Raw genomic sequence first — 26,207 nt, forward strand, 5'->3', positions numbered from 1 at the left:
AAGGTCTTATTTGTTAAAAGCGAGATCAAATCGGGCATGCACATATTGAATGTCCCTGCCTGCATTAACAGTGTAGGTTAGAAGCTATACATGGCTGTATAGTAATTAGTACTCTCTCGCGACAACCCCCACTCCCCCTTTATTGAGTTCGAGAAATTATTTAGTACCTTCAGAGGTAAATGCAAAAATGTGGTTCGATTTCCCTGTCAACTGACAGAGGTCAAACTAGTTTTTGATTAGTTTAAACTATCGGATAGGTATTTTTGAATGAAGTCAGGCTGCAAAGTCTTCAAGTGGTGGCGACGACGACTAGCGAAATTGCCATTCAACTAAGTCAGCAAGGATAGGATTGAGAATCCGCGTTTGAGATCGTCCAAAACCAATTTCGCCAAATCGCTCAATTCCAAAAACCTCTAGAAAAAAAACATCCCATCAATTTTCCCTTTGTGAGTAAAAAAAAATAACGTATCGATTCCATCGGGCTAGTTCATTGGCGGCGCGCCGGTATTGATCCGGATCACGTGCGCTCGCTTTCTCATGCGCATTCGATCCCATTCTCTAGAGGTTCCTTGGAACATCGGGGAGACGTCACATCACGACATCGGAAAACACAATCTTTGGCAGAGCCTCGATTCGCGAAAAAAGCAGAACAAAGTTTTCAACATGTGTTTCGTGGTACGCGAGTCGATTTAGTTCGCGAAGGTACATGTTTTCTTTCTTCCGGCAGTGTGCAGCGAATCGTCCCTGGTGGTGAGTGGCCAATACGAACCTTTTTTGTTATTTATTGACCTAGGTTGATGTGACTAGCGCAAAGGGCGTGTGGGAGAGATTGATTTTGTCACGGCTACTGGTATTATTACTTAATTGTTGATCAGTAGGTACTGGAATCGAATGGTTCGGTCTCGTTTGGTTGTCCTAGTCAAGGTGTTCTTTAAGGATCAGGAAAAGTTATGGATTTTGTCGTTTTGGCAGCGTAAAAGACTTCGGTTTTCATTCTACGAGATGTTTTTAACGATTTTAGAATTTTTTTCGCTTGAACATGATACAAATTATGGTTCCCTTTGTTCGGGAATAAATTTATGTCCAAAAATGTTATTTAATTGTTTTTCAATCTAAAAAACTTGGTTTAACCAAAACTAACCAAAGCGTAAGAGAGTACTCTTAAATCCTCTGTCGACGTCACTTTTTTTATTTCCTTCCAAAGAAGGCCATAGGTCCTTCCAAGATGAATATGGAAATTATGTACCTTTATCGCAAAATACAATTTATTATATAATATTTATTATTCGTAAGAACTCAATTGACGTGAAAAATTTGTTTTTTTTTCTCCAGGAGAAATCAATCGTATAGAGAAACTACGCACTTTGTTCTCTAAAAATGGCGGGTGGTAATGCATTTTGGATGGTTTAGTAGAGAAAATAGTCTAGTGAGTTCTCATTAATACTTTTTCAACGTCTCGAGTTTTGTTTTTCCAGGGAAACTACCAACCTTTTTTCCAGTCAGAGAGTTCCCGTACAAACTTCTTCCCAGTTTTTTGAGAACACGATGAAGTAACGATGAATAAGTTTTACACATACACAAATCTCCATAGCAATTCTGATTAAGGTATAATGGAATAAATTAAGTAGTACTGTACTGTTTAATTTTAAAAAACGTTGCTCTCCAACAGCAAAATAGATAAATTTTGATACTATATACCGATCAAATTCGATTCGTACTTCCAAGATAATGATCAATTTGATCTGCGAAACATGTTCTGACTTTGACGTCCGAGAAAACACCGTTGCCAACTGAAATTCGTTTGTTCTCTACTCAGCATAAACAAAAAGTGGAAAACTGGTCGGGACCCAATGAATTAAAAATGAAAATGTTCACTTTGTGTAAAAGGTTTCAAATCATGATCCCGCTAATTGTCAAATGTCAAAATGCGGAAAAACGTGTTTATTATGAGTCATATTTCTATATGTAAAAAATATAGCAAGACCTCAGCTGACGAGGGTATTTATTTTTTTTGTTTTATCGTGTGTCCTATTTTGATGAAAACCGGTCCGTCTGCCGTTTTTTTTTATTGGCGGGTTACATCCGTCTAGGGCAGTTTGCGATACCGCAATAAAGCCTCCCGCCAACTCCAGATCCCTCATTTAGATGAAGTTGTAAAATTTTACGGTCGATGCACCTTCACGTTGTCTGGGGCTCTACCGGAAATTTGGGAATCCTTCAAACCACATTTATGCAAAACCACAACTGACTGCGATCCTTCAAAGGCCTTCTGACATTTTATCATTACGCCATCATTACTTAATTATTTTATTAATTTAATTTTTTTTTCACTTTACGCCTTTTAGCCTTTGCGACTCTGAAATAAATAGAATGAGTGCTGGGTTTTGCGGATTGAAACAAAAAAGCTTGCAGGATTTTTAACAATAGGCAAAATTTTGAAAAAATACTACAAAAAAACTGCCACATTCAACTTGAAAACTGTCGAATTGAAGAACGGTCAGCGGCCATGGTGATTGTTGAACGCCACAAAGTCTTGGTTGAAAGAGAGATGTGATATTAAATGTCTCTTCTCCGCATTTTTTTGTATTAATGAAACTACGGTGGTGCATTTGTTGTAATTTCACGGAAGTTGGTTACTTGCTATTGCCAACTAATCAATTTAGGTTGGTAGCAGATTACAGAATCCTAGAGTTCGGAGTGGCGACAATTATTATTGATTAATTAAAAAAAAAAGGAGAGCAATTTTAAGGTTGGGAGTATAGGCGTTCTAATTTCAGAGTTAACAATGCTAACTAGATAAACATGTTTTTTTGCTTAATAAGGCCTAATGTAAATTTTTCAAAGAAACTTCCACAGGCTACTGTAATACTTTTTACAAAACTTCTGGCTTCCGCCTCCGTCGGTTTTTGTTGAGTCGGACTTGCTAACGTTTCGCCAATCATCGTGTTGGCTTCTTCAGAGCTTGGTTGAAACTGACTCGCATTTTACTCTGTACCTGCTTATATATTGTTTGAGGGGGGCGGAGCTAAATGACCTGAGTGGCGGTTAAGATTTTTCGTTGGTCGAAAAATTGATTACATGCAAGAATTTTAGTTTTATCCAATAAAATTTTATGTTCGGTTTCGTGATTGTGTTTAACAACTGCTTATGAGTTTTATTTGTCTTAGTCTTAAGGCTCTTTTATGTTCTTTGAGCCTAGTTGATATTTTTCATCCGGTCTCTCCAATGTATTCTTTGCCGTATATGCATGGAATGCTATAAACTCATGGCATCTCAAATAGTATTTTGTCTTTGACGGATCGAAGATGTTGAGAAATTTTTGGACAAGTGGTAAATCTGGTTTTCGCTTTATATTTCTTTAAAACTTTTGATATGTCGTCACTGATGTAAGGAGGGACAACAGTGGCAAGTGTGGGATTGCTTTCGGCCTCATTGCTATTGGAAGTTTGTGTGTTGACGTGTATTTTGTGATGGAACGCTTAATAAATATCTTTAATGTGGAAATTATTAGAGAGAAGAATAAATATAAACTCATCCTCATCAAACAGAACTTCTAGCACTAGCAAAAAAAAAAAGAAAATCACTTTATATATTAACTAAGCTAATACTTTTTTTATTGAAAAATAAGAGTTTTCATTCCTTCCACAAAACTTAACCTTACTTAAAACTGTTCTGGCGAAAAATGGACAAGATGTTATTTCTATTGAACTGTAATTAAATTTTATGTGACTTAATAACTCGTTTCAAACAGAAAACGTTGCAAGTTTTACATAAGAATTACTCATAAACCTAAACTAGAAAAAAGATAGACTTAATACTGCCCGACTTTGAGGTCCAACTTCAAAATATACCCTAAAGATTTGACGGAAATTCGATAACTAAGTTTGGTAGAGTTACACTTGTTCCTAAAAATAGCTTATCAGTCGTCCATCGACCGGCACACTATAACGGCGTCGCGACGCACTGACTTCTGATTCTACAGTTTCGTAGGCGTCACCAAATGAATGTAAACAGGCACAGCTTTTTAAACAACCTCCTAGAGTAAAAATAGAAAACGTTTAGACTTATAGATTTGGCATTCAATCGAAACAAGGGTGCGGTCTTTTCTAACATATTTAAAACCCAGTCAAATCGGCAAGCCCACCCCTGTATGCCGTGGCGCCAGTTAATCGTCAATCTTTCATACGCACGTCACGCGATCGGCGGGATTCTCAAAGTCGAAATTAGCCCTCTAAAGTGGGAAACATTTTTCGTATTATACTCACGTTTTTATTCGGGATCAAAAAAGGTCGTTCACCCACTGACATTGAATTTTGGAAACGCAGATTCGTATTAACAGTTTCGGCTTACCCGAAATCCTTCTTTAACTTTTCGAAAACCAATGATAAACGTGAGAGAAGCTAAAACAAATTAAGGAAGTCCCGGCATCTTCGTAAAACGTTTTGTAAAGTGGGAAGCCACTTACGTCACTAATTGCGTGTCAACTTCAATGTTGGTTGCATATTATTTTATAGAACCATATAAGTATTTAAAGCAAGCAATAGATCATAGAAATGAGAGGCTGTTTTTTACGTGATAAATATATCGGAAGGAAAGAATTGACAGTTGCAATCTAACTTATTGATGATAACATCCAATAATCATTTACCAAAGGAGTAAACTCTGCATGCCTGTAAAGACTCATTCGTGACAGGGTGTTTGACGTACTACGGCCAAAATTGTGGTTAGTTGCTCTTTGAAATATTGTTTTTGCAATTTATAAATATATGTACTATCAAATTGGAAATCTGACAGATAGTATTAGCAACTAATTAGCAGTTTAACCTTGATGGTAAATGTAAACAAGATTGCTTTCGAAAAATCGTCGCTGGGCGGGGCAAGTTCGTAGCGCGTAACGCGAAGCAGCTTTGTACTTCAGAAAGAAGCCGCTTCGCTTATTCTTGTGCTAGAGCAGCATTCATTGTTTTTCTATCGTGCTCCTGCGGACCAATATGGAACATTCGCAAAATAGATGAAATTTTATTATGCATACACCGTGTATAAAGTGTCTTTAACGCCCCGCCGAAATTGATAAATGTTAAAATTTGTACAAATAATAGCGATTTCAAATGATATTTTTTCGAATATCTTGCTCACCCCGTATGATACACGAAACCTAAAACTCTCTCTCGACACAATTTATGATACTGTTTAAATCGAATTATCCCATGTTTTATAGTTTTTCATTTACGGCAATTTTTAGAATCTTTTAGATTTTTTTCGCATAAACACATACCCACCCACACACACAAACACACACCGTATATAGTTCAAGCCATGTACGAAATAGAGGTGGTCGCCCTGGATCTCCCACGTTTCCTTGTATATAAATTTTTCCAATAGAGTAAACGCCTTTCGGGAAAATACTTGTTCTCTGAAGTGCAGTACGTCATAAGAGTAAACGAAGTCATCACGTCTAGATTGAGGGCAAGCAATGGTGATTTTCATTTTGGTTTTTTCAAATATCTCGAACAGCGTATGTGCTAGTAAATGCAAAAAGTATAGCTCTTGATGCGAAATATAATAAATAATACTAATTTTTTTCTGGACGCCAAGTTAACCAAAAATAAAATTCCAAAATTAAAAAAAAATACTTGGAGAAATTTAATTGCACCCAATTTCTACTGTTAAAATGTGGACACGGATCTTTACTTCTCTGGTAAATTTGAAGTTGATATCTGCAAATTTAATAAACTTATTTATTTAAATTATAAATTTATTTCTTATACATATAGCGCGGAATATGGGGAACACCCTGTACAATTGGTGAAACCCTTAAATACAAAAGTTGCAGCTGTCTATATGGGCTATATCTTAATGTAAAAGAAAGTGACATCTGAATCATAATCTTTCAGTTATGACCAATTTTTTAAAAAATGATATTTTTTGTAGACCCGTGCACACGCGATTTTCATTTTTTTTTAAATACTTCCCGACGCCCCAGCCCTCCGATTTTCAATAGGTTCCGTAACCGGGCAAAGCTGTATATATGTGTCAAATATGAAGTCGATCGCTTCAAATTTCGGACACTTATCGTGTTTAATAGCAATGTGCAAAAAACAGTCGAAAATCGCGGAAAAAAATGGATGCCGGCGTCAGATCGAGGCTATATCTTATAAGAATTTTTATAAGCAATTTTGTCCCTTCAACGGTTCGAAAGTTATTCAGGAAAAACCAAAAGACGAGAACGGAGAACGGATAGACAAAAAAAAATTTTTTTTTCGACGCTGATTATTTCTGTTCCAATGGCGATCCCATAGGACCTACCGTTACCGAGATATATTTTTATACGAGCGCAGATACTTTCGAAAAAATCAATTTTTGAAAGTGATAAACTCGAAATCAGGAAAGGTGACGACTGCAAGTGAAATAAATACTTTCGCGAATAAAATAATTTCGTTTCATTTTAATTATGAGGAAATAAATTTCTATCCGGTTTCTGACTTATTATTTAGAAAAAGTCAAAAAGTTCATCAAGAAATATTCCAATAGCTGCCGAAAAAATAGAACGGTAAGTTTAAGTGTAGGAAACAAAACTTAAAAAAGCTTACATACAAAATTCGATCATAGAATTACCAGTTAAAAATATATAGCTGATAAAAATACATGAAGAAATACATCGAGGAACATAATTGTTAACTGGTCAAGCTTTATTATTTTCTTTATTTAAAAACGCATATGCAATACGGGTATATTTTTATTTCAATTTTTCGATTAAGGGACACACACAAATGACGTGATTACAGAGAAAGATAGCGCTCCATTTATTTCTATTATTCCAGAAATACGTACGAAAAAAAATTACGCATATTGAACGCTATTGAATAATCTCAAATCATTTCCGTTTACAAATATCCAGGTTTCGATTTAAAGCCTTCTTGCTGAAAACATTTTTATCGAAAAATAATCGTCGACCTACCTGCGTAACAAAATATTTATTAATTTAAGAATGAATGCGGAAAACTTGGGAAAATTTTATGCCGATAAATGTGCGCTCTTCCCGTGTAACACATCTGTCATGTCGCGTTTTCCGCCGGTATGCTCTGGGGAGTATTTATTTTAGGGTCTACGGGAGGACCGAAAGGGTCACGATCATACATAAAACATCGTGTCTTAACTCGCATCAAATAAGAGAATTCATTAATCACCAGTCCATTGGGTTTATTCATAGGTAAACCGTTGTCAGTATCCCGGCAGCGGTACCGTGAACCGAAATTTTTTAGGTAAAGTCTGTTCATAGATATAAGAAAGTGACTAACTGATACGAATAAAAGAAAGACCCGGGCAAGAATCAAATATGGCCGAACAGGTTCGTACTTTGCTTAGAATTTAATTATTTGGGGTTCTCGTACCTACTTAAATTACTTAAAATTATTCACATAATATATCAGTATCACTATCGCTATCATCGCCTGTTCTAATTATTATTTGTTCTATATTATTTGCAATATGGATATACTATTGTTCTGCTTTTTCTATATGTTTAACAAAATTTGCCCAACTTTGTGGAGGGATGTTAAAAACTTCGGGTTCTATAAGTTTGAGGACATTGTCGTTAATACGGGGAAAAACATTGTTACGACGAATGGCAGATATCAGTTGGTGCCAAATATGTTCAATAGGATTAAATATACAGTGGTAAGGTGGAAGCCCTAGATTTTAATCATAACGTGTTCCTTTTGTAAGTTCAAGCTTTGTAGAACCTCAATTTATTGCTTTTTGGTATAATCTTCGTGAAAATAAATATCGTTATTATACATGTAGTTTTGTATTGTTGCTTTTGTGTCACACGAGGAAGGGGTTTTAGTCAACTGTCTACTGTGACTTGCATTGTCCATTATAATTACGCTATTAGGAGGAATTTTTGGAACTAGTTTGTTTAAAAAAAAAAATCAGCGGTGGTGTCTCCAGAGAAGAATCTTTAATATTTTTCGCAGACAGAGAAAGTCCATTCCTTTTTGATGGTGCGTTTGTTTTACACTTATCAGTTGAGTCAACCCAACTATTTTCCGGGCTATCATAAGTGTCGAACCAGGTTTCATCCAAGTAAATAATTGGCCTCTGTTGTTCTCTGCAAATTCTAATTTTTACTTGATATTCCAGTCGCCATTTCCGAATTCTAAAAGATTCCATTAACACTTGCCTTTTGTCAATTTTTTTAAATCTAAAACACATGTGTTGAATACACTGCCACATTTAATACCGGTTTCATTTTTTTCAAGCCTCCCAATTAAGATATCTAATGTAGGCACGCTTTGTTCCTCGTATAACTGGTAAATTTTACGCCGTATTATATCTGGATCACTTTCATCTACACTCGAGAAAATGTCAGCATCGCTTCTTTTTTTCCTCGCTGAAATGGGATTATTCACAATTTTCGTCAATATGACCGTTTCTTCTAAAGATGCTTGCTTGCTGGCACCACGTTCAATGAGAGTCAAATAAAAATTATTTATAACTTCCTTAGTCTCAATAGAATAGTGTTTTCTACATCGCACATATTTTGCATAATTCGCACAAGATTCAACACACGCTGTAATACACACGAAATAAGAATGATTACTAATAAACTTAAACTAAGTAGTATACCAAACCAAACAATATTAAACACAGGTAGGTATAAAATTATTTTCCATTACCGACCACAATTTTACCTGAATTTAAATTCCGAAACTTTAGGTAAAAATCTTCAAAAGCACTTTCTTATATCTATGAACAGACCATACAACTTTATTTCAGAACAATATTAGTTAAATTCAAAATAATCCCATTATTTGCAAATTATAAACTTTTAGTTGTTCATTGAAATATCTGATCTGATGTAGCGGGTTACACATTATGGTCAAGGATTTACCCTGATTTATTGATAATTAATAATTATTGACAAGGACGATGAAGTTAATTTTACAGATATAGTTTATAATGCGATTTATAGGGATTTTATATTTCTTTTATAGATCCTAGATAACATCGAGATTTACTAAGGATTTATCCTTATTTATTAAGAATGTGCAACGACTTATAATTATTTATTAGAGCGATGGTTATAAATAAAATAACTTGACGATTCTTTTTATACATATAATAATTTATAATAATATTTATAGCGATTTTGTGTGACATTTATAAGGAATTCATGATACCTCGAAATTGCCATGAAAATTATTTAATGTACTAAATCTATCCTATAGCATAAAGTCCACGAAGCTTGTCACATCCATCTATAAATTTTTCCACGATGACCAGCATGTACACACTCAACTTGTCACCTTTTTCTGTAAAAGAAAGCAGATGGACCTCAAATTTATCAACCCTACAAATGTTTTTTGCAACTTTTTGTCACGCACCCATACGCTGTGTAATGAGGTAGATGGTCTTCTTTTGGATCGTGTGGACCACTTTCTGATCTCTCTTATTGAAGTTTTTTGGCCTAGCTTGAAATAATCGTCTTTTTTTTTCCTGAGAGTTAGTTATTGTATACAATTAAATGGATGTTCTGTCTCACATTTAGAGTAAATAGTTCCAACATTTACCTTGGCGACAATAAAGTGTGCGGAAACATTTTCTTTCTTTGTTACAGAGCCCCCCCCCCACTCCCTTTAAAAACCGAAAATGTCATCCGTTAAAGTTGCGGTCCGCGTACGACCTTTCAACAACCGCGAAATATCGAGGGAATGCAAATGCATCATCAAAATGGGGGGAAATACCACCAGTGAGTATAATTTCAAGAGATTATTTTGATATCGTTTAACGTTAAAACTATGATTTCAGCGATCACGAATCCCAAAGCTGAAGTGAACCCGAAAGAGGCGCAAAAGAGTTTCAACTTCGACTATTCCTATTGGTCGCATGACGTAAGCACGTCATTTGCTGCGCACTCGTATGATTCGTAACGCCTCGTTTTTCCAGCCGTACGACCCAGAATTCTCGTCTCAAGTCGTTGTCTACAAAGACATCGGCGAAGAGATGTTACAGCATTCATTCGACGGCTACAACGTTTGTATATTCGCCTACGGTCAAACGGGGGCTGGCAAATCGTATACGATGATGGGCAAACAGGAGGAAGGACAGGAAGGTATCATTCCGCAAATTTGTAAAGAACTCTTTCGGAAAATTCGACACAATACCAACCTGGACGTTAAGTATTCTGTCGAAGTTAGTTACATGGAAATCTATTGCGAACGGGTCAGGGATTTGTTAAATCCGAAAAATAAGGGCAACCTGAAAGTGCGAGAGCATCCCTTGCTCGGGCCTTACGTTGAGGATTTAAGCAAATTGGCGGTTACCAGTTACGAGGACATTCACGACCTGATAGACGAGGGTAATAAAGCCAGAACGGTAGCTGCGACGAATATGAACGAGACGAGTTCCAGGTCTCACGCAGTTTTCACGATATTCTTTACTCAGCAGAGGTAAAGTGCTAGTAATATTTTCCGAATAATGAATTATTTACGCAAAATTCTCCGACAGGGTGGACGAAACCACTCAACTCGCTACCGAAAAGGTATCGAAAATTTCGCTGGTCGATCTAGCCGGCTCCGAAAGGGCCGATTCGACCGGGGCAAAGGGCACTCGTTTAAAAGAGGGCGCTAACATTAATAAAAGTCTCACCACGCTCGGGAAAGTTATATCAGCTTTAGCCGAAATGGTAAGAAAATTTAAATGTGTGGATTTTAAATTACACTCGGCGAATGTCATGACACATTGTCCCAAACCTTAAACATCGCAGATAATATCAGTTGAATTCACAACTAGCTGTATTCACTGAGATGATGTACTTTTTTGTGGTAGCACGGTCACCCCTTATAAAACCCCAAGGGCTTCCTTGTTACACCCTTACTGCTATCGTAAATCGTCAAAAATATTATTCGTGGAGTTCTCCAAACGATATACCGTTTTTACGACATAATCCGGTATTTAACATTGTTATTATTATTATTATTATTATTATTATTAGTCCATGCAGTGAAAAATCCATTATTACTTTAAAATATTTATTATAAATATAAATAAATGAAATGTTAGAATACTTATTAAAAAAAAGTTATTCTACATCAAAATGATCACTGTCGTCACTGGACTCGTCACCCACATTAATAATTTATTCTGCCACTACTCGACTTCTGTAAACATTTTCTTCTTCGATGACATACTCTACACATTTTTTACAACTAAAAGCAGATATTTTTTTACTTCATTTCTAATTAATTCTTTTGCTCCAGAATCAAATTTCGACGAGGTGTTGTTTCTTCTTAAACTGGATTTCAGCTGTTCAATCCGCTTAAAATTGCCATGATATGGTGGAAGACGGATAACTTTGAATCCTCGTTCCATAGCCAACTTGTAAACATTATACTTCTTATCAAACGTTTTCGTTTTGCTTCCAATAACTGCTTCTTTGTGTAGGAATTTACATAATACATATCATTTTCGAGCAAAAAATTTTGGATGACTTCTTTAGTCAATGATGAATTCGGTATTTTTTCCGCTTTTGCAAAATGGTAGATGGCGTTTTCCATTACGACAACACTGCTTGGTGCAATATTGGGAAGCAATTTTTCAGAAATCCATTTATCAAAGGTGTGTGTTTTTAGTCATCTGGGACGTTAATTTTATGGCTTGACTTACCCCAGATGTCGATTTCAGAAACAAAAACTCATTTTCAATTATAATTAAGTCACTGATCACAATCTCAACTTCTTCGTCGCTGGATATCGCAAGTGACTAACAACATTGAATAATTTTAGTACTTGGTAAGAAATAAATTGTGAGTCATAATGTTAAACCCTTAAATTGGAAATCAATTTAAGCTTCTTAATATATTTTAAATATAGGGATCACCCTATCTAATGGGCAAATTCAACTTGAAATCGAGGTACCTCAAGTAGGGACTGTTTTAGGAAGATTTATAAAAAGCACACTAATATGAATTAACATAACAGTTTAATCAAACAAAATTTCCCTACTCTTAGAATACAACGGTCCGCAAAGCGCAGTTCTTGTCGGCTAACATCTTAAATACGGTCCTGGCTTGTGGTACCAGTGCTGAAAAGAAGGGTCAATTCCGCTTTACATCAGGCCGCTCTTAAACTCATTCCGAAGTCAAAACCATAAAAGGTTGTAAAAACGGTATAGCGTTTGGAGAACTCTACCTAGCATGTTGATGCAACATTCGCTTCATAGTTCCTTAACAATAAATAATCTGACAAATATTTCCATGCCTCTTCTTCGGATTAGTCGGTAAGTTTAGATATGTTCGCCCATCTGACGTATACTATAAATTTTGTGGACGTTTTGTTTACAGGCATCCAAAACAAAAAAATCAAAGAAGGCCGATTTTATACCCTATAGAGACTCGGTACTGACGTGGCTGCTGAGGGAAAACTTAGGCGGTAACAGTAAAACCGCTATGATTGCTGCAATATCGCCAGCCGATATTAACTACGACGAGACATTGTCGACGTTGAGGTTAGTTTCGTCGTAACGCGCAACAAAAAAACTATGGGGGTTCTATTTGTAGATACGCCGACAGGGCGAAACAAATTGTTTGCAAAGCGATCGTCAACGAGGACGCGAACGCGAAACTCATCAGAGAACTCAAAGAAGAAATACAAAAGCTCAGAGACTTGCTCAAGCAAGAAGGAATCGAGGTTCATGAAGGTGTGTATGCAACTGATGATAATTACGAATGAGGAACGTGTGATTATATATTAAATTGTGGATCGTGTACATGTGAGATAGAATAGTCGGCAATTGGGGTTAGGTCGAATTTTGGTGATGTTGGTGCACTCGCGTTAAATATAAAATGTCTCTCGCTCATTTCTTATTTTGATTAAAATTTAATGCGGCTTAGGTCCCGATGGTAAGGTTCTTTATGAAAAGAGAGATCCCAGTAAGTATTCCTCTATTCCGGCAGGCTTGTTGGCGCTAACTTTTGCCTGAGTAATGGCCGCCATGTTGTATCGTTTTAACCGTATACGTCTGGAAAGTCGCTGCGCGGAAGTACTTTCATGCCAGTGCGCATTAAAAACTTAACCTCACCGTTTTGCGTTGCACTACAGTTAAAAAACGACCAATCACAGTGCTTTCGGCTTCGCTGCGTTGAAACGAATTGGCTGACTATTTTGTTTCGAAATTTGACGCGGATAAGTTTTGGCTAAGACGCTTTCAAAAGCCAGTGTTTCGCGACGGGAATTGATTTCGGATAACTCTGCAGGGGGCGAGAACAATATGGTGGAGAGGAACAATAAGGAGAATCAACAAAGGGCCCGGGCGCAGTCGACGACCGCTGAAGAGGCCGTCGATCAGCTGCAGGCCAGCGAGAAACTTATCGCCGGTGAGTGGAATAAAAACAAACTCTCGAACTCGGAACTATATAGGTGGGTTCCAGAGTTGAACGAAACTTGGGAAGAAAAGCTGAAGAGGACTGAAGCGATCAGGATAGAGAGGGAGGCGGTGTTCGCCGAAATGGGGGTGGCCGTGAAGGACGGCAACACCGTGGGTATATTCTCCCCGAAGAAGACGCCCCACCTCGTTAATTTGAACGAGGACCCTTTCATGTCCGAATGTCTCATCTATTATATCAAGGCATGGTGTCCAAGAGAGACGAATTGCTTTGCCCTAAAACCGTTTTTTTTTTCAGGACGGACTTACGAGGGTCGGTTCGGCGGAGGCTAACATTCCGCAGGACATCCAACTGTCCGGATCACACATCAAATCCGAGCACTGTATTTTCGAGAACAAAGACAATAAGGTGACGCTAGTACCCCTGAACGGGGCCCTCATGTACGTCAACGGGCGCGAGGTTACGGAACCGATATCCCTTCCAACGGGTTCGCGGGTGATTCTCGGCAAGAACCACGTGTTCAGGTTTACCCATCCGGAGGAGGTGCGAGAGATAAGGGAGAAAAACGCGCTATCCGATTCGATGGTTGATTGGAATTTCGCGCAAACCGAATTGCTGGAGAAACAGGGGGTGGATCTGAAGGCCGAGATGGCGAAAAAATTGGTGACCCTGGAGGAGCAGTACCGTAAAGAGAAGGAAGCCGCCGACCAGTTATTCGACGAACAGAGAAAGGTATTTATTCATCTCCAATTTAACATAAATATCTATTTCTTTTCTTTATCTATAATTGTACCCTAACGAAGGCAGCGCGGTTTCTCACGGCCGATTTGCCCATATTGTTTCATGAAGAGCTAGAACTAATACTTTCAGAAATTTGGTCATTTTTATCTGGACACCCTGCATGCCAGATAATGCTGTCGACAATAAATCTTCGCACTATCACTTTAACAAAAGAATGATTTATTTGCTCTGACAACCTAATTCATTAGTCATTTGAACATTCTTTTTTTCCTAATTATGTAGAAAATAGCAATCTAAATTGTGAACGGCTCGAAAATTTGTTCAAAAACCGTTAGGTTATTGTCTAAAGCATTGAAGGGAAAACATTTCGGTAGAATAAAATCGTATTTCCAGAATTACGAAGCAAGAATAGACGCACTCCAGAAACAAGTCGAAGAACAGAGCATGACGATGTCAATGTACAGCTCGTACACACCGGAAGATTTCAACAACGACGACGACATTTTCGGTAAGGGTCTCTCTCCCTCTTTGTTCGTGTGGCGCCGCGTCTTAGATGCTTCCCCGCTTAACGCTAACCTAACGGCGACATTGGTCTAAATGACGCATGCGCGATGCATAGACTAGCTTTGACATTCAGAGGGGCGACGCTTTTTCAGTGAATCCTCTGTTTAATGCAGAGTGCAATTGGACGGAGAAAGACTTCGAACTGGCCGCGAACGCGTGGCGAAAGTGGAAACACCATCAGTTCACGTCGCTCAGGGACGACCTGTGGGGAAATGCGATTTTCCTGAAGGAAGCGAATGCGATTTCGGTCGAGCTGAAGAAGAAGGTAACCCCTGGCCGCTCAATCGATTGCGCGACAACCATTTGATTCGATAATTCTCTCAGGTTCAGTTCCAATTCACCCTCCTCACGGACACTTTGTATTCGCCACTTCCGACCGATCTGAAGCCAGTAATCGACTACGATCACGACGAAGACGCTTCGATACCGAAAACTATCGTCGCGGTCGAGGTCCAGGACTTGAAGAACGGCGCCACCCACTACTGGTCGCTGGATAAATTACGGTAAGTGAGCAGGGTACGGCGTACGTATCACATTCAAAGTCACCTTTTGGACACTTCTTTCGGCTATCCGTCCAGTCACAGATTGGAAATCATGAAACTAACTTATAACGAGGACGCGACGACGACGACGGTCGAGAAGCAGTCAGCAGACTCCTCTCCGGACCAAACGTCGATGTTGTTTCATTGTCTCGCTCAATGCCCACCGTCACCGTCACGCTTGTCGCTGGCGAATTTAGTACCGTCGAGGTTGGTGCCACTGTTTGCAACCGCATTGGCACGATACATGTAAATACATTCGCTTCGGTGGTTGTTGAATGTCGTCTCCCACTCTCTTTAAATGGTTTCGCCTATATGCACCAGAGTTGGAAGCCCAAATGTATATCATATATCATATATATAATGTCAGAATCTCGTCACATTCGTATGCGTCAGTAGTGTAACGGTGCGCTTTGGGCTACCCCCACGCAGTTGTCCTCATCTGTCACTGTGTCATAGTTACGCCCGGGGAACTTTCTTCTAATATGTGGCAGTCAACGTTGATCGTTATATAAATTTTCCGATGCGACACCCTGTATATGCAGATCGTGAGACATTAAGCTTATTTGCTTTTTTATTTGTTAGGCAGTTCATTTTGAGTTCGCTTTTTAAAAAAGTACGTCTATAGAGTGTTTAAGAAATGGATGATATGAAGTGTGTTTTCAAATAGGTTTAACCTGGTTTTGAAATATTGGCGTTTTTTCTCCAAACGAAAATTATTCAAAGGATAACAAAGGGGCGACCACTCCCGGAACGAAGCTAGGTAGCGGTAAAATAAACTACGGAACGAAAGATTAAAAATGACATTATAGAACAAAATGTTATGGAGTAATCAAAGTTGGTTAGAGAAACGTAATATATTGAACCCTCTATATTCGAACGCACAAACCATGCAATGTACAGTGGCACCAATCTATGTGGCATACGTTACTTATAGTGAATGCTGTAAATTTAAAATGTTTTTTGTATTTAGGAGCGAGATGTAAGACATTTTTTTCCGGTCATTTTCAGACAAAGACTAGAACTGATGCGAGAAATGTACCACAACGAGGCGGAAATGTCACCGACATCACCTGATTACAATGTGGAATCCCTAACGGGAGGCGATCCCTTCTACGACCGATTCCCGTGGTTCCGCCTCGTCGGCAGAGGATTCGTATATCTGAGCAATTTATTGTACCCCGTTACATTGATACATAAGATTGCGATAGTCAGCGAGAAGGGAGACGTCAGGGGCTACCTAAGGGTGGCCGTCCAAGCTGTTATGGACGAGGACAACGCCGATCAAGTAGGAGTGCGACAAAGCGCTAGGATCACGTTTGAAACCACGCACAAAGGTAAGTGGCGATGAAAAAATTATCCTAATTAATGGTCGACGACACCTGCAGCGATCATGGACCGCAACATCCATAACATGGAGGAACGTATTATCGAAGGTCAGAATACGATCGACCCGATAAAATTAGACGAACTGATAGAGTGTGATGCAGATTCTGGACGGGGCGACAGTTCAGTCGCCTCCGATGTTAAAGAGGAAGAGATCCCCGAGCATCTCGCTCTGGGCAAAGAGTTTACTTTCAGGGTGACGGTGCTCCAGGCAGTCGGAATATCCACCGAATACGCGGATATATTCTGCCAGTTCAAGTGAGTGGTGACCAATGAAATTATATCCAATCGCGATCAGGTGATTGTTACCTTCTGAAATGTTAATATCTTGTGTCGTCAACGATTCACCCATTTCTACGCTCCAATATGTCTAATAATAATCTGTTTTGTACAAGTCATTGCTGAACGCAATGGCGGCGCTTTCACTTTATTCTTTTCTTCAGTTTTCTGCACAGACACGACGAGGCGTTTTCGACTGAGCCGGTGAAGAATACAGGCAAAGGCACCCCGTTGGGATTTTACCACGTTCAGAATGTACGTCATGGATCCCTTTAGGTCGAACAAGGTTTTTCAGCCGATCGTACTCTTACAGATAACCGTGTCTACCACGAAATCCTTCATCGACTACATCAAAACCCAGCCGATAGTTTTCGAGGTGTTCGGCCACTACCAGCAGCATCCGCTGCACAAAGACGCCAAACTGGAGGGCAACGTTAGGCAACCTCCGCGGCGTATGCTCCCGCCGTCAATACCTATCTCGCAGCCGGTGAGGTCCAGTAAATTTGGCGCGTTGCCTTCGCCGTGCACCGCCCACATTCACGCCAAGGTCGACGTACTCGTGTGGTTCGAAATCTGCGAACTTGCACCCAGCGGGGACTACGTCCCCGTGGTCGTGGAGCATAGCGATGATTTGCCCTGCAGGGGACTGTTTCTCCTGCATCAGGTGAACTATTTAGGGTTTTCATTTCGTCTGTGGGTAGTGTAAGGTTAAGTCCAAGTGAAAGGACATTTTCTTAAAAATGTTTGAAAGGGTTGATCCATATAACACTATGCTAAGTTAAATCTAAAGGTCTATGTTGCTCTGGGACTGTGAAACAGTTTTACAGGAAATATTAACCCTATCTATGCTATCTAAAAGAGGCTCCAGCGTTATTGAACCAATGATATTATGATAGATATAGATCTATTGCCATTTGATGGACAGCTGAAAAAAATTGCTTTTTTAATATAATATTTCTTGAAAACTTTTTAAATTAAAAGCGGATAATAAATTCAGTAACAATTTAATATTTTGAACGAATATTACATTACACAGGGTTAGTCAAAAATCCCACAACAGTCAAATATTAACCCATATTAAATTTCAAAAGTTTTCACGCAATGATACGGCTTTGACATACAAGTGACTTTTAAGTTTTATCAAAAAGTATTTATTTATGCATTAAAATTAATAGTGTCTCCTTCAAAGTAATACTCCCAAATGTAATACACTTATGCCAATGTTTTTTCCAATCCTCACTTCTGGTAAGCACTTTTTGGGATATCCCTGAGTTCTTAAAGCGATTTTTTCTTTATCTCCTCAATCACTCCAAATATGGTGGCTGAGGCATGATTGTGGTTTTAATAATTAGACACAAGCAACGATGAGTGAGCAGGTTCATTATCGTGATGCAAAATCCATTAATCGTTTTCCCACAATTCATTACGTTTTCTTCATATTGCTTCTTTTGCAAACGGCGTATAACTTGAAGGTAATACCCTTCTTCTACTCCCGTCTGTAAGATACCTAATTACACAGCGATCTAGCTTGCGGGAAGCGTCACTTTGCGTCAGTTCTGTTTCTCACTGATCCGAGCCACTTTTTGACGTTTGTTAATTCTGACGGGCATGTCGGTAAATCTATTCGTGGTGTTTTGCGAAAATGTACCCAAAAACTAACGGTCATAGACAAAGTATAATATGTAACACGTTCGGTAAACTTTTTAAGTCACTCGTTTATTAAACACCCACTTCGCTGCGCTCCGCTCGTGTCAAATAAACTCGTGAATCAAATGCCGTTTACCGCACTTGTTGCATAATATACTATTATAAGTAACAGTAAGCAGAACCCAGACATTTGATCGAACTTGATGTGATTTTTTCGGTTCTTTTTTTAGCGATTCTGGGTTTTTCCAATGGGATGACTGGGGTTTGGTTTCGACCTCATAACCACTTCGCCAGCAGTTATGACCTTTTTGAGCATATCAGGATCATCATTGACGCCGTTTAACAGCTCTTGAGCGATACTCCTTCGACGGTCCTTTTGTTCAAAATTAAGCAGTTTAGGAACAAATTTTGCTGCTGCATGCCCAAAACATCGAAAAAAATTGCATCCCATGAGGCAATAGAGATGCCGAAGTCTTCAGCCACTTCTCTAATAGCGATCGGCGTCTTCTCGGCCCTCTGGAAACAGCTTGCACCACTTATAAACATTTTTCTTGCTCAAAGTAGATTCACCATATGCCGTTGTCAATATTTCAAGTGTTTGGCAACACTGTATTCCATTTTTTACACAAAAGTTTATTCAAATTCTTTGTTCCATTTTTTTTGACAGCAGAAAATCGCCGAGCACACAAAACACCTCTAACGCTTCTGTCTCTGGGAACATATGTTCGGGACATGTATATCAATATAACAAAAAAATATATCGAAGATCGAATGTACGTAGCCCGGCCAATTAGAAAAGTCACCTTAATTTTTGAACAAACCTCGTATATGGTTAATACCCCAGTGTTCGCCTTTTCAAGACCGACGTTTCAGGGAATTCAACGTAGAATTCGAATAACGATCGTTCACGATCAAGCGTCGGAAATTAAATGGCGCGACGTTCGGGAATTGGTGGTGGGTCGTATCAGGAACGCCCCAGAATCCGACGAGGATGAGGACAATGACAATTCGGTCCTCTCTCTCGGTCTGTTTCCCGGCGAATACTTGGAAATACCGGGAGACGACAGAATAATGTTCAGGTTCGAGGCAGCGTGGGATAGTTCCCTACACAACTCGCCGCTGCTGAACAGGGTAACTGCGCAGGGCGAGCAGATCTTTATGACGATATCGGCGTACTTAGAGGTTGGTTTTGCTGATCAGTCGATTTTTCCGTAAAAAAAAAAACGCGCGGGATTTGCAGTTGGAAAATTGCGGACGTCCGGCGATTATAACGAAGGACCTCAGTATGATTATTTATGGTCGAGACGCGAGGACCGGCCCCCGGTCCCTCAGGCATCTGTTTTCGGGCAACTACAAGAACGCGGAAGCGAACCGTTTATCCGGGGTGTACGAGCTGTTGCTGCGCAGAGCTAGCGAAGCAGGTAGTCCAGGTAGATTCCCGTTAGTGTCCCATTCCTAACCTAAAATCTGCGATGTCCACTGTTGTTACTCCGTTTTCCCTTTCCATTCCATTGCTTTGCAAATGATAAAATATTTTGTACATGTTCGCGACCGAAAATGAAGCTTTTTTAAAGAAAGCAATAGTGGTGTTTCCTTTGGAATAGCCTACTTTTAATACTGATACTTTTATACGCTTCAGTCGAAGTTTCAATCGACGTGGAACCTGCGAACCCCTCGAAATCGAACGAGGTTAAAACACCTCACCTATAATTTACATAAAGTAACGTATAACATATATACATAAATATTTATTAACTAATTTTCTGGTATAGGTTAACACACATAACCCACAACTTATATAAAGTAATGTATTTTCTGGTTTTTAGGCCCAGCTGTGCCGATCTTTGATTCTATCACACCAGTAAAGACAACAATACCATAGAATAAAGATTAAGAATAAGAATAAAAGATTTTAGATTAGTTTAACCATTTCCACTGATTCCCAGCTGAATTTTAATTGAAATAATTTTTTTCAAGAAAAATAATTATCGAGTAATCTTCAGTGGCTCATTAAAAAAGGATTTATATTTTGCGTCCAATTTAAAACTCAAGCCATTCCCGACAGACACTAGAAATCCAACACTCATTCATATAATTAATAACAAAAGTATATAAAAAAATATATAAAATAATGTCTTCCATGTTCAACAGATCAGGTAATTAATATTAGGTCCTAAATGTTGTTTGTTTTCGTTATACACCTTTGTGGTTAATTTACAGTTTTCTATACCTAAACAATTCTATATATTCCCTAAATTCCCTGTATTTACAATTTTTCTGCCGTATCCAAGGTATCGAAATATTTTGTTTTCTGCTTCTTTAAAATACCCGTCGTCACTTTCGTTACCTGCGGTTGCGAACCACTTCGGACGTTTCCATGATGTTACGACACGGGTTTGAGAGTAATCGGATGCTTTGGGAAATAGTACCCACGGCTTGAATTTTGACGTTTGTCAATTCTGACGGTCATATCAGTGAATGTATTCGTGTTGTTTTGTAAAAATATATTCAGGAACTAACGATCATAATATACTATTGAAATACGAAAAATACGAAACAGCAAACATGTTGAGATCTTTAGAGGGAGCAGAAGAATGGCATTGAAAATGTCGAATTATTCAAATTTTCAGGAAATAAAAAACGAATTTTAAAAATACATTCCCAGCAACGCTCTCAATACCTCATACCAGCTTAATCAAAATGGTCATTTATTTATTTTCGTTACAATCATTCGGGTTTTGCTACAGGAGCTTTTATAAGTTTCTTTCGACATTATTTTTTTGAGACTGCGCCTTTTCAATATCGCACCAAACCTCGCGAGAATGCAGCCTAACTAAAACTAACTACTACGACTAACCAAAACTAACCGAAAAATGGAAAGTAAATAGCGAGTACTAAATCAATATTCAATCAGGCGTTCAAAGAAGACAAAGACGGGTGCTGGACACAAGCTCGACGTACGTTAGGGGCGAGGAAAACCTGCACGGGTGGCGTCCGCGGGGCGACTCCCTCATATTCGACCACCAATGGGAGCTGGAAAAGTTGACTCGTTTGGAGGAGGTGGAGCGTGTCAGGCACACGCTGCTGTTGCGGGAACGTTTGGGTTTGGACAGAGGTCAGAACAAATACCAGCTAGAATACACGAAGAGCGAAAAGGAGGTTTGCAACATGGTCGCCAAAAACAACCTAAATAACCACGGTAAAGACTTTTTCGTTTCACGATTTGATAGTTTGTGTTTTTAACGTTTTCGCTATGTTTTATTGTCATGATACTAAAGATGTTGGCTATATTGTATCTGGTAAGGGCTCTTCACATTAAATTTATTATAATTAACTCGGAAGAATGGATGCCAAAACATATTGAGCGTGATTTTTTTCCTTCATTCCACGCTAGAAATGGTGGTCGAGATTCTGTCTTATTAGAAAAACCCCTACAAATTACTTTGTGGGATTTGGGACAAGGAGAGAAGCCAAGTAAAAACTATTCAAAAATAAATACAAAATAACACAAAAACCGCGAAAAAAAGGGGAAATTATCTGTCAATTTAAAGCTCCAAGGACCAAGTCATGTAGGTTATTTCATTAATTTGAACCGAAAATGTTTGGTGCAGTAAAATTTTAATTGGTAAACATCAAAATGAATTTGTTTAGATTTAAAACAATATAATTAAAGAAAAATTAATAATACTGTAGAAAAAAAAAACGATCTTTCCATTCTCTTTAGTCACTCAAGAAAAAAAGACAGTTCGCCTACGAAATGAATTCGAGACCTTGGCCAAAATTTAAAAATTAGTTGCAACAGTTCTTGTCATATATAGACTTTGAGTGAGGTCAATGTTATGGCGTAATGTTAACCTTGCAGCGAACAATGACGTGCCGTATGAATATACGGAGCGGGAACGCGACCTCCTCAACAAGTGCGTCAGACTGATCCAGGGGAAATCGCGGGATCAGAGTTCCGGCAAAGATAACGAGGTGGCCAGCCCGACCGAGGAAGCTACCGACATGAGTACGAGCATGATATCTAGTGCGATGACTAACAGTTCGATAGAGTTGTGCTCGCCGGAACGAGCCGCGCTGCCGGGCGAGTGCGCCCCGTTTCCCCCTGTCCCGATCGCGTCGCCCGGACCCAGAGATCCAGAATTAGTGCTGTACGTGCCCGATATGGAAGAAATCAGAATTTCCCCGGTAGTGGCGAGGAAGGGATACCTGAATGTGTTAGAGCACAAGACGCACGGCTGGAAGAAACGATGGGTGGTAAGTGCGCGTGCGCGTTGATTTCGTGGTACGTAGTTATTTTTTATCTTAGATGCACGACCAAGTTACTAAAATAAATCAGGTTATGTTCTTCAAAGAAGTAAATTTTGGTTTAAGGAGGTAGACATTGCGCTATATACCAAAGTCAATCTATGAGCGAACGTCACAGAGTTTAGAGTAAATAATATAATAAATAATAATAAGTTTTGTTGTGGTTAGTTCTTACTAATGTGTCGTTGTTGAACTATTCTAAAAAGCATTTCAGCAAGTCTATAATCTGTTTCTTGCAACGAACACAAAAATTTACCATTAAAAAATACTAATATTCATCACCGACGAACTGTACACGTCAAAATTTGGTTGTTTGTTTTTTTAAATACTTAATTTTTTATTACTTATTAGAAAATTTTTACTTTTAAAAAATGCATATTTCGAAAAGGTGACCCCTAGCCACTTCTAATAAGATGAGAACTTTTTCACTTAAAAGTCATTGAGGAATTCGTTTTTTCTTTACTAAAAATATAATACAGATTCATACAAAAAGCGTTTTATAGTGAGAAAGACATGCATGTCGAGCTTCTATAATTAAGTAAAGTAGGTAAGTTTCTGAGATATTTGCCATCAAAGTTTAGAAATAAAAGAGTGACAAGTACCTGTTAAAGAAAAAAAAACTACTTATTAAGCAAACTGATATAAAGTACAGATACTTTTGTTTTAAAAAAGTATAGCAGATTGTTGTTCTCGATAACCTTACTGTGTATACGACGCGCAGTAAAAAAAGTAACATTTTTCGAAAAACACAAGAAATATTACTTATATATATTCTAGATGATTTCGAAAAACGCAAGAAATATTACTTTTTATATATTCTAGATGATGTAAATGGAATGTGTTCGTTTTTGGTTTATAGTTTTTAAGGTAAAACTTAAATTTTGGATTTTTTCTAACACATACCGAAACTAAAAATCGACTAAATCTGTTTGGGTTAAAAAATCTGAATGTTTTAAAACTTGTAAACAGATAATTTTATTTTTACTATGGGTGCCTTAAAAAGTCAAGAAATTATTTTGTTTTTTTTTATAATTTCTCAAAATCAAATAAGTTAGTTTTTATTATACTATTACTTACATCATTCCTAATAATTTTGATGTCCGTATTTTAAGTTGTGTTGAAATAATAATAATAATAATAATAATAATAATAATAATAATGTCGAGAACTGCCGGTTTTGTCACATGTTTATGAAAATATTATGGTTAAAACTAGTCGTCATTTTTGATATGTGTGGAAATAATTATTGTCTCTAATCCATAAATACTAGTAAATTCGTACCTTAAAAAGTAGACAATAAAATCGAACTCATCTGGTATGTTTTTTGCTTAATAAGTAGTTTCTGTTCTCTCACGGAATTATTTATAAAACTTTGAGAGTTAATATCCCAGAAGTTAAACACAGAAACTTAATTTAAATAAAATAATATCATTCAAACAATAACTTGTGCTGTAACATGCAAAATGTTCATAAAATTTGACTTTAAAAAACATAAAACTTTGACATCCTGTATTTACAAATCTAAACATTAAATCACATGTTTATGCTAACTTTTCACCTTAAAAATACTTATTAAATAACGGCCTGTAGAAAAATAACTTCTTTTCATATATCTAAGGATAAAAAAGTTTCTCGTACGGCGCCGATTTAATTGTAATAATAATAATAATAATAATACGTAAATCACAGGGCTCGAATCTAACATGAGGCTATGAATGTGGCGGAGGGGGGGGGAGTATTTTTCGTAAACTTACCTTCCTCTCGAGCGCTTCATTTGAGGTTATAGACCTAGAAAAAGATTCTAAATAAAGTATCTACCTAAGCATTTTTTTGCGATTATTATTTTATTTATTCATTTGAATATAACTAAACTCATTTTTAAAAATTTCGGAAGAGAATATTGTAGAGTTTGTGAAATTTTATTATACTCGTATTAATTTGAAAATAACACCCGCGAAGTTGCAGACATAATCGAAATAATAACAAGACAGACTCTCTGACTAATAAGCATACCGATCATGCGCATAAAAAACTGGGCCGGCCACTGTCGTCTCTCGTTAGATCGGAGCTCTCTGACGTAATTTAACCCTACATTTCAGTCGGTACGTCGACCGTACGTTTTCATATTTCGCGACGAGAAGGATCCGGTAGAACGGGCGCTGATCAACTTGGCCACCGCTCAAGTAGAATACTCGGAGGACCAGCTGGCGATGGTCCGGTTGCCGAACACTTTTAGCGTCGTCAGCAAACACAGGGGTTACTTGTTGCAAACGTTGCACGAAAAAGAGGTGCACGATTGGCTGTATGCGATCAATCCGTTACTGGCGGGTCAGATTAGGTCGAAATCGGCGCGGCGCAATCCGCAAAATCAAAACAACCAGAGGTCCGAGGGAACGGAGATAACTGTAGGTGGTAAATGAGATTTGCTGATGGAATCCGTGCTGGTCTATTAAATTTGCTTCAATAATGTGTGTCCCCCTCCCCTCCACTCCCTTCTACATGTTTTACGGAATTGTGATATCGACGACCGATTATTTGGAAATTTTAAACGTACTATATATAATTTTAGGACGGCCCTGTATTTGGCCAAAATTGTCATAGCAATTTAACTATTAGGGTACTACTACCGCGGCGCAGTCTTCGAGTTGTTAGGCCACGCAGGCAGAGAGAAGTGATTAATCCGATTGAGTTAACATTCGACGGCCGCGCCCCCTAGCTGTAAATTAGTCGTATAATTCACAAATTCATTGAATGTATATGAATATATATATACATATATATATATATATATATATATATATATATATATATATATATATATATATATATATATATATATATATATATATATATATATATATATATATATATATATATATATATATATATATATATATATATATATATATATATATATATATATATATATATATATATATGGTCGTTCGCTCAAACCCTTGATTTGAAGTTTACTAGGTTATTACTTTGGTACAAATTTAAATTGTTGCAGTTCCACTTTAAAACATTTTTTAGATAGCTGTCACTTTGGATTTAACCGCGAAAATTTCAAATTGAACACCACATATATTTTATCTTTTTTTTCTGAATTATTTGATCTTGATTAATTAATTCAATACGCGAAAAAAATTTGATCGCTTATATCGATATAGGTAAAATTTCAGCCCATTACTGAGACTTATATGAATTCTGGAGCAGTAAAAGTTGTCTTGTTATCAATCTCATAGTTATTTATTTTGAGGTCCTACTACGGGCAAAGGGTGATGATAATTAATTTGAAATAGGATATAGAAACCGGCAGTAACAAAATATAGGGTGTTTAATTTAAAATTTTTACAGTG

At 37.8% G+C, this 26,207-nt stretch overlaps 1 protein-coding gene across 4 annotated transcripts; it reads left to right on the forward strand.

Moving 5' to 3' along the window:
- The first annotated feature begins 550 nt into the window (after window positions 1-550).
- LOC132699881 (kinesin-like protein unc-104) lies at window positions 551-25,643 on the forward strand. Of its 4 annotated transcripts, XM_060666839.1 has the most exons (24): window positions 551-750; window positions 9,620-9,751; window positions 9,811-9,893; window positions 9,949-10,451; window positions 10,510-10,687; window positions 12,344-12,507; window positions 12,560-12,699; window positions 12,893-12,931; window positions 13,256-13,375; window positions 13,430-13,626; window positions 13,682-14,116; window positions 14,519-14,633; window positions 14,782-14,954; window positions 15,014-15,192; window positions 16,240-16,565; window positions 16,617-16,664; window positions 16,719-16,872; window positions 17,058-17,148; window positions 17,207-17,557; window positions 19,414-19,722; window positions 19,781-19,970; window positions 21,455-21,739; window positions 22,403-22,797; window positions 24,948-25,643. In XM_060666839.1, exons 2-24 carry the CDS (start codon window positions 9,652-9,654, stop codon window positions 25,266-25,268), a joined length of 4,896 nt encoding a protein of 1,631 aa, XP_060522822.1. In that variant the 5' UTR covers window positions 551-750; window positions 9,620-9,651; the 3' UTR covers window positions 25,269-25,643. The 4 variants fall into 4 exon arrangements, with proteins under 4 accessions (XP_060522822.1, XP_060522820.1, XP_060522821.1 ...); XM_060666837.1 differs by having other exon boundaries at window positions 16,617-16,872; XM_060666838.1 differs by having other exon boundaries at window positions 14,803-14,954; window positions 16,617-16,872.
- The last annotated feature ends 564 nt before the right edge of the window (window positions 25,644-26,207 follow it).

This window comes from Cylas formicarius, unplaced genomic scaffold (genome assembly GCF_029955315.1).
Source record: "Cylas formicarius isolate icCylForm1 unplaced genomic scaffold, icCylForm1.1 PGA_scaffold_3__17_contigs__length_32017465, whole genome shotgun sequence".
Classification (NCBI taxonomy): Eukaryota; Metazoa; Arthropoda; class Insecta; order Coleoptera; family Brentidae; genus Cylas; species Cylas formicarius.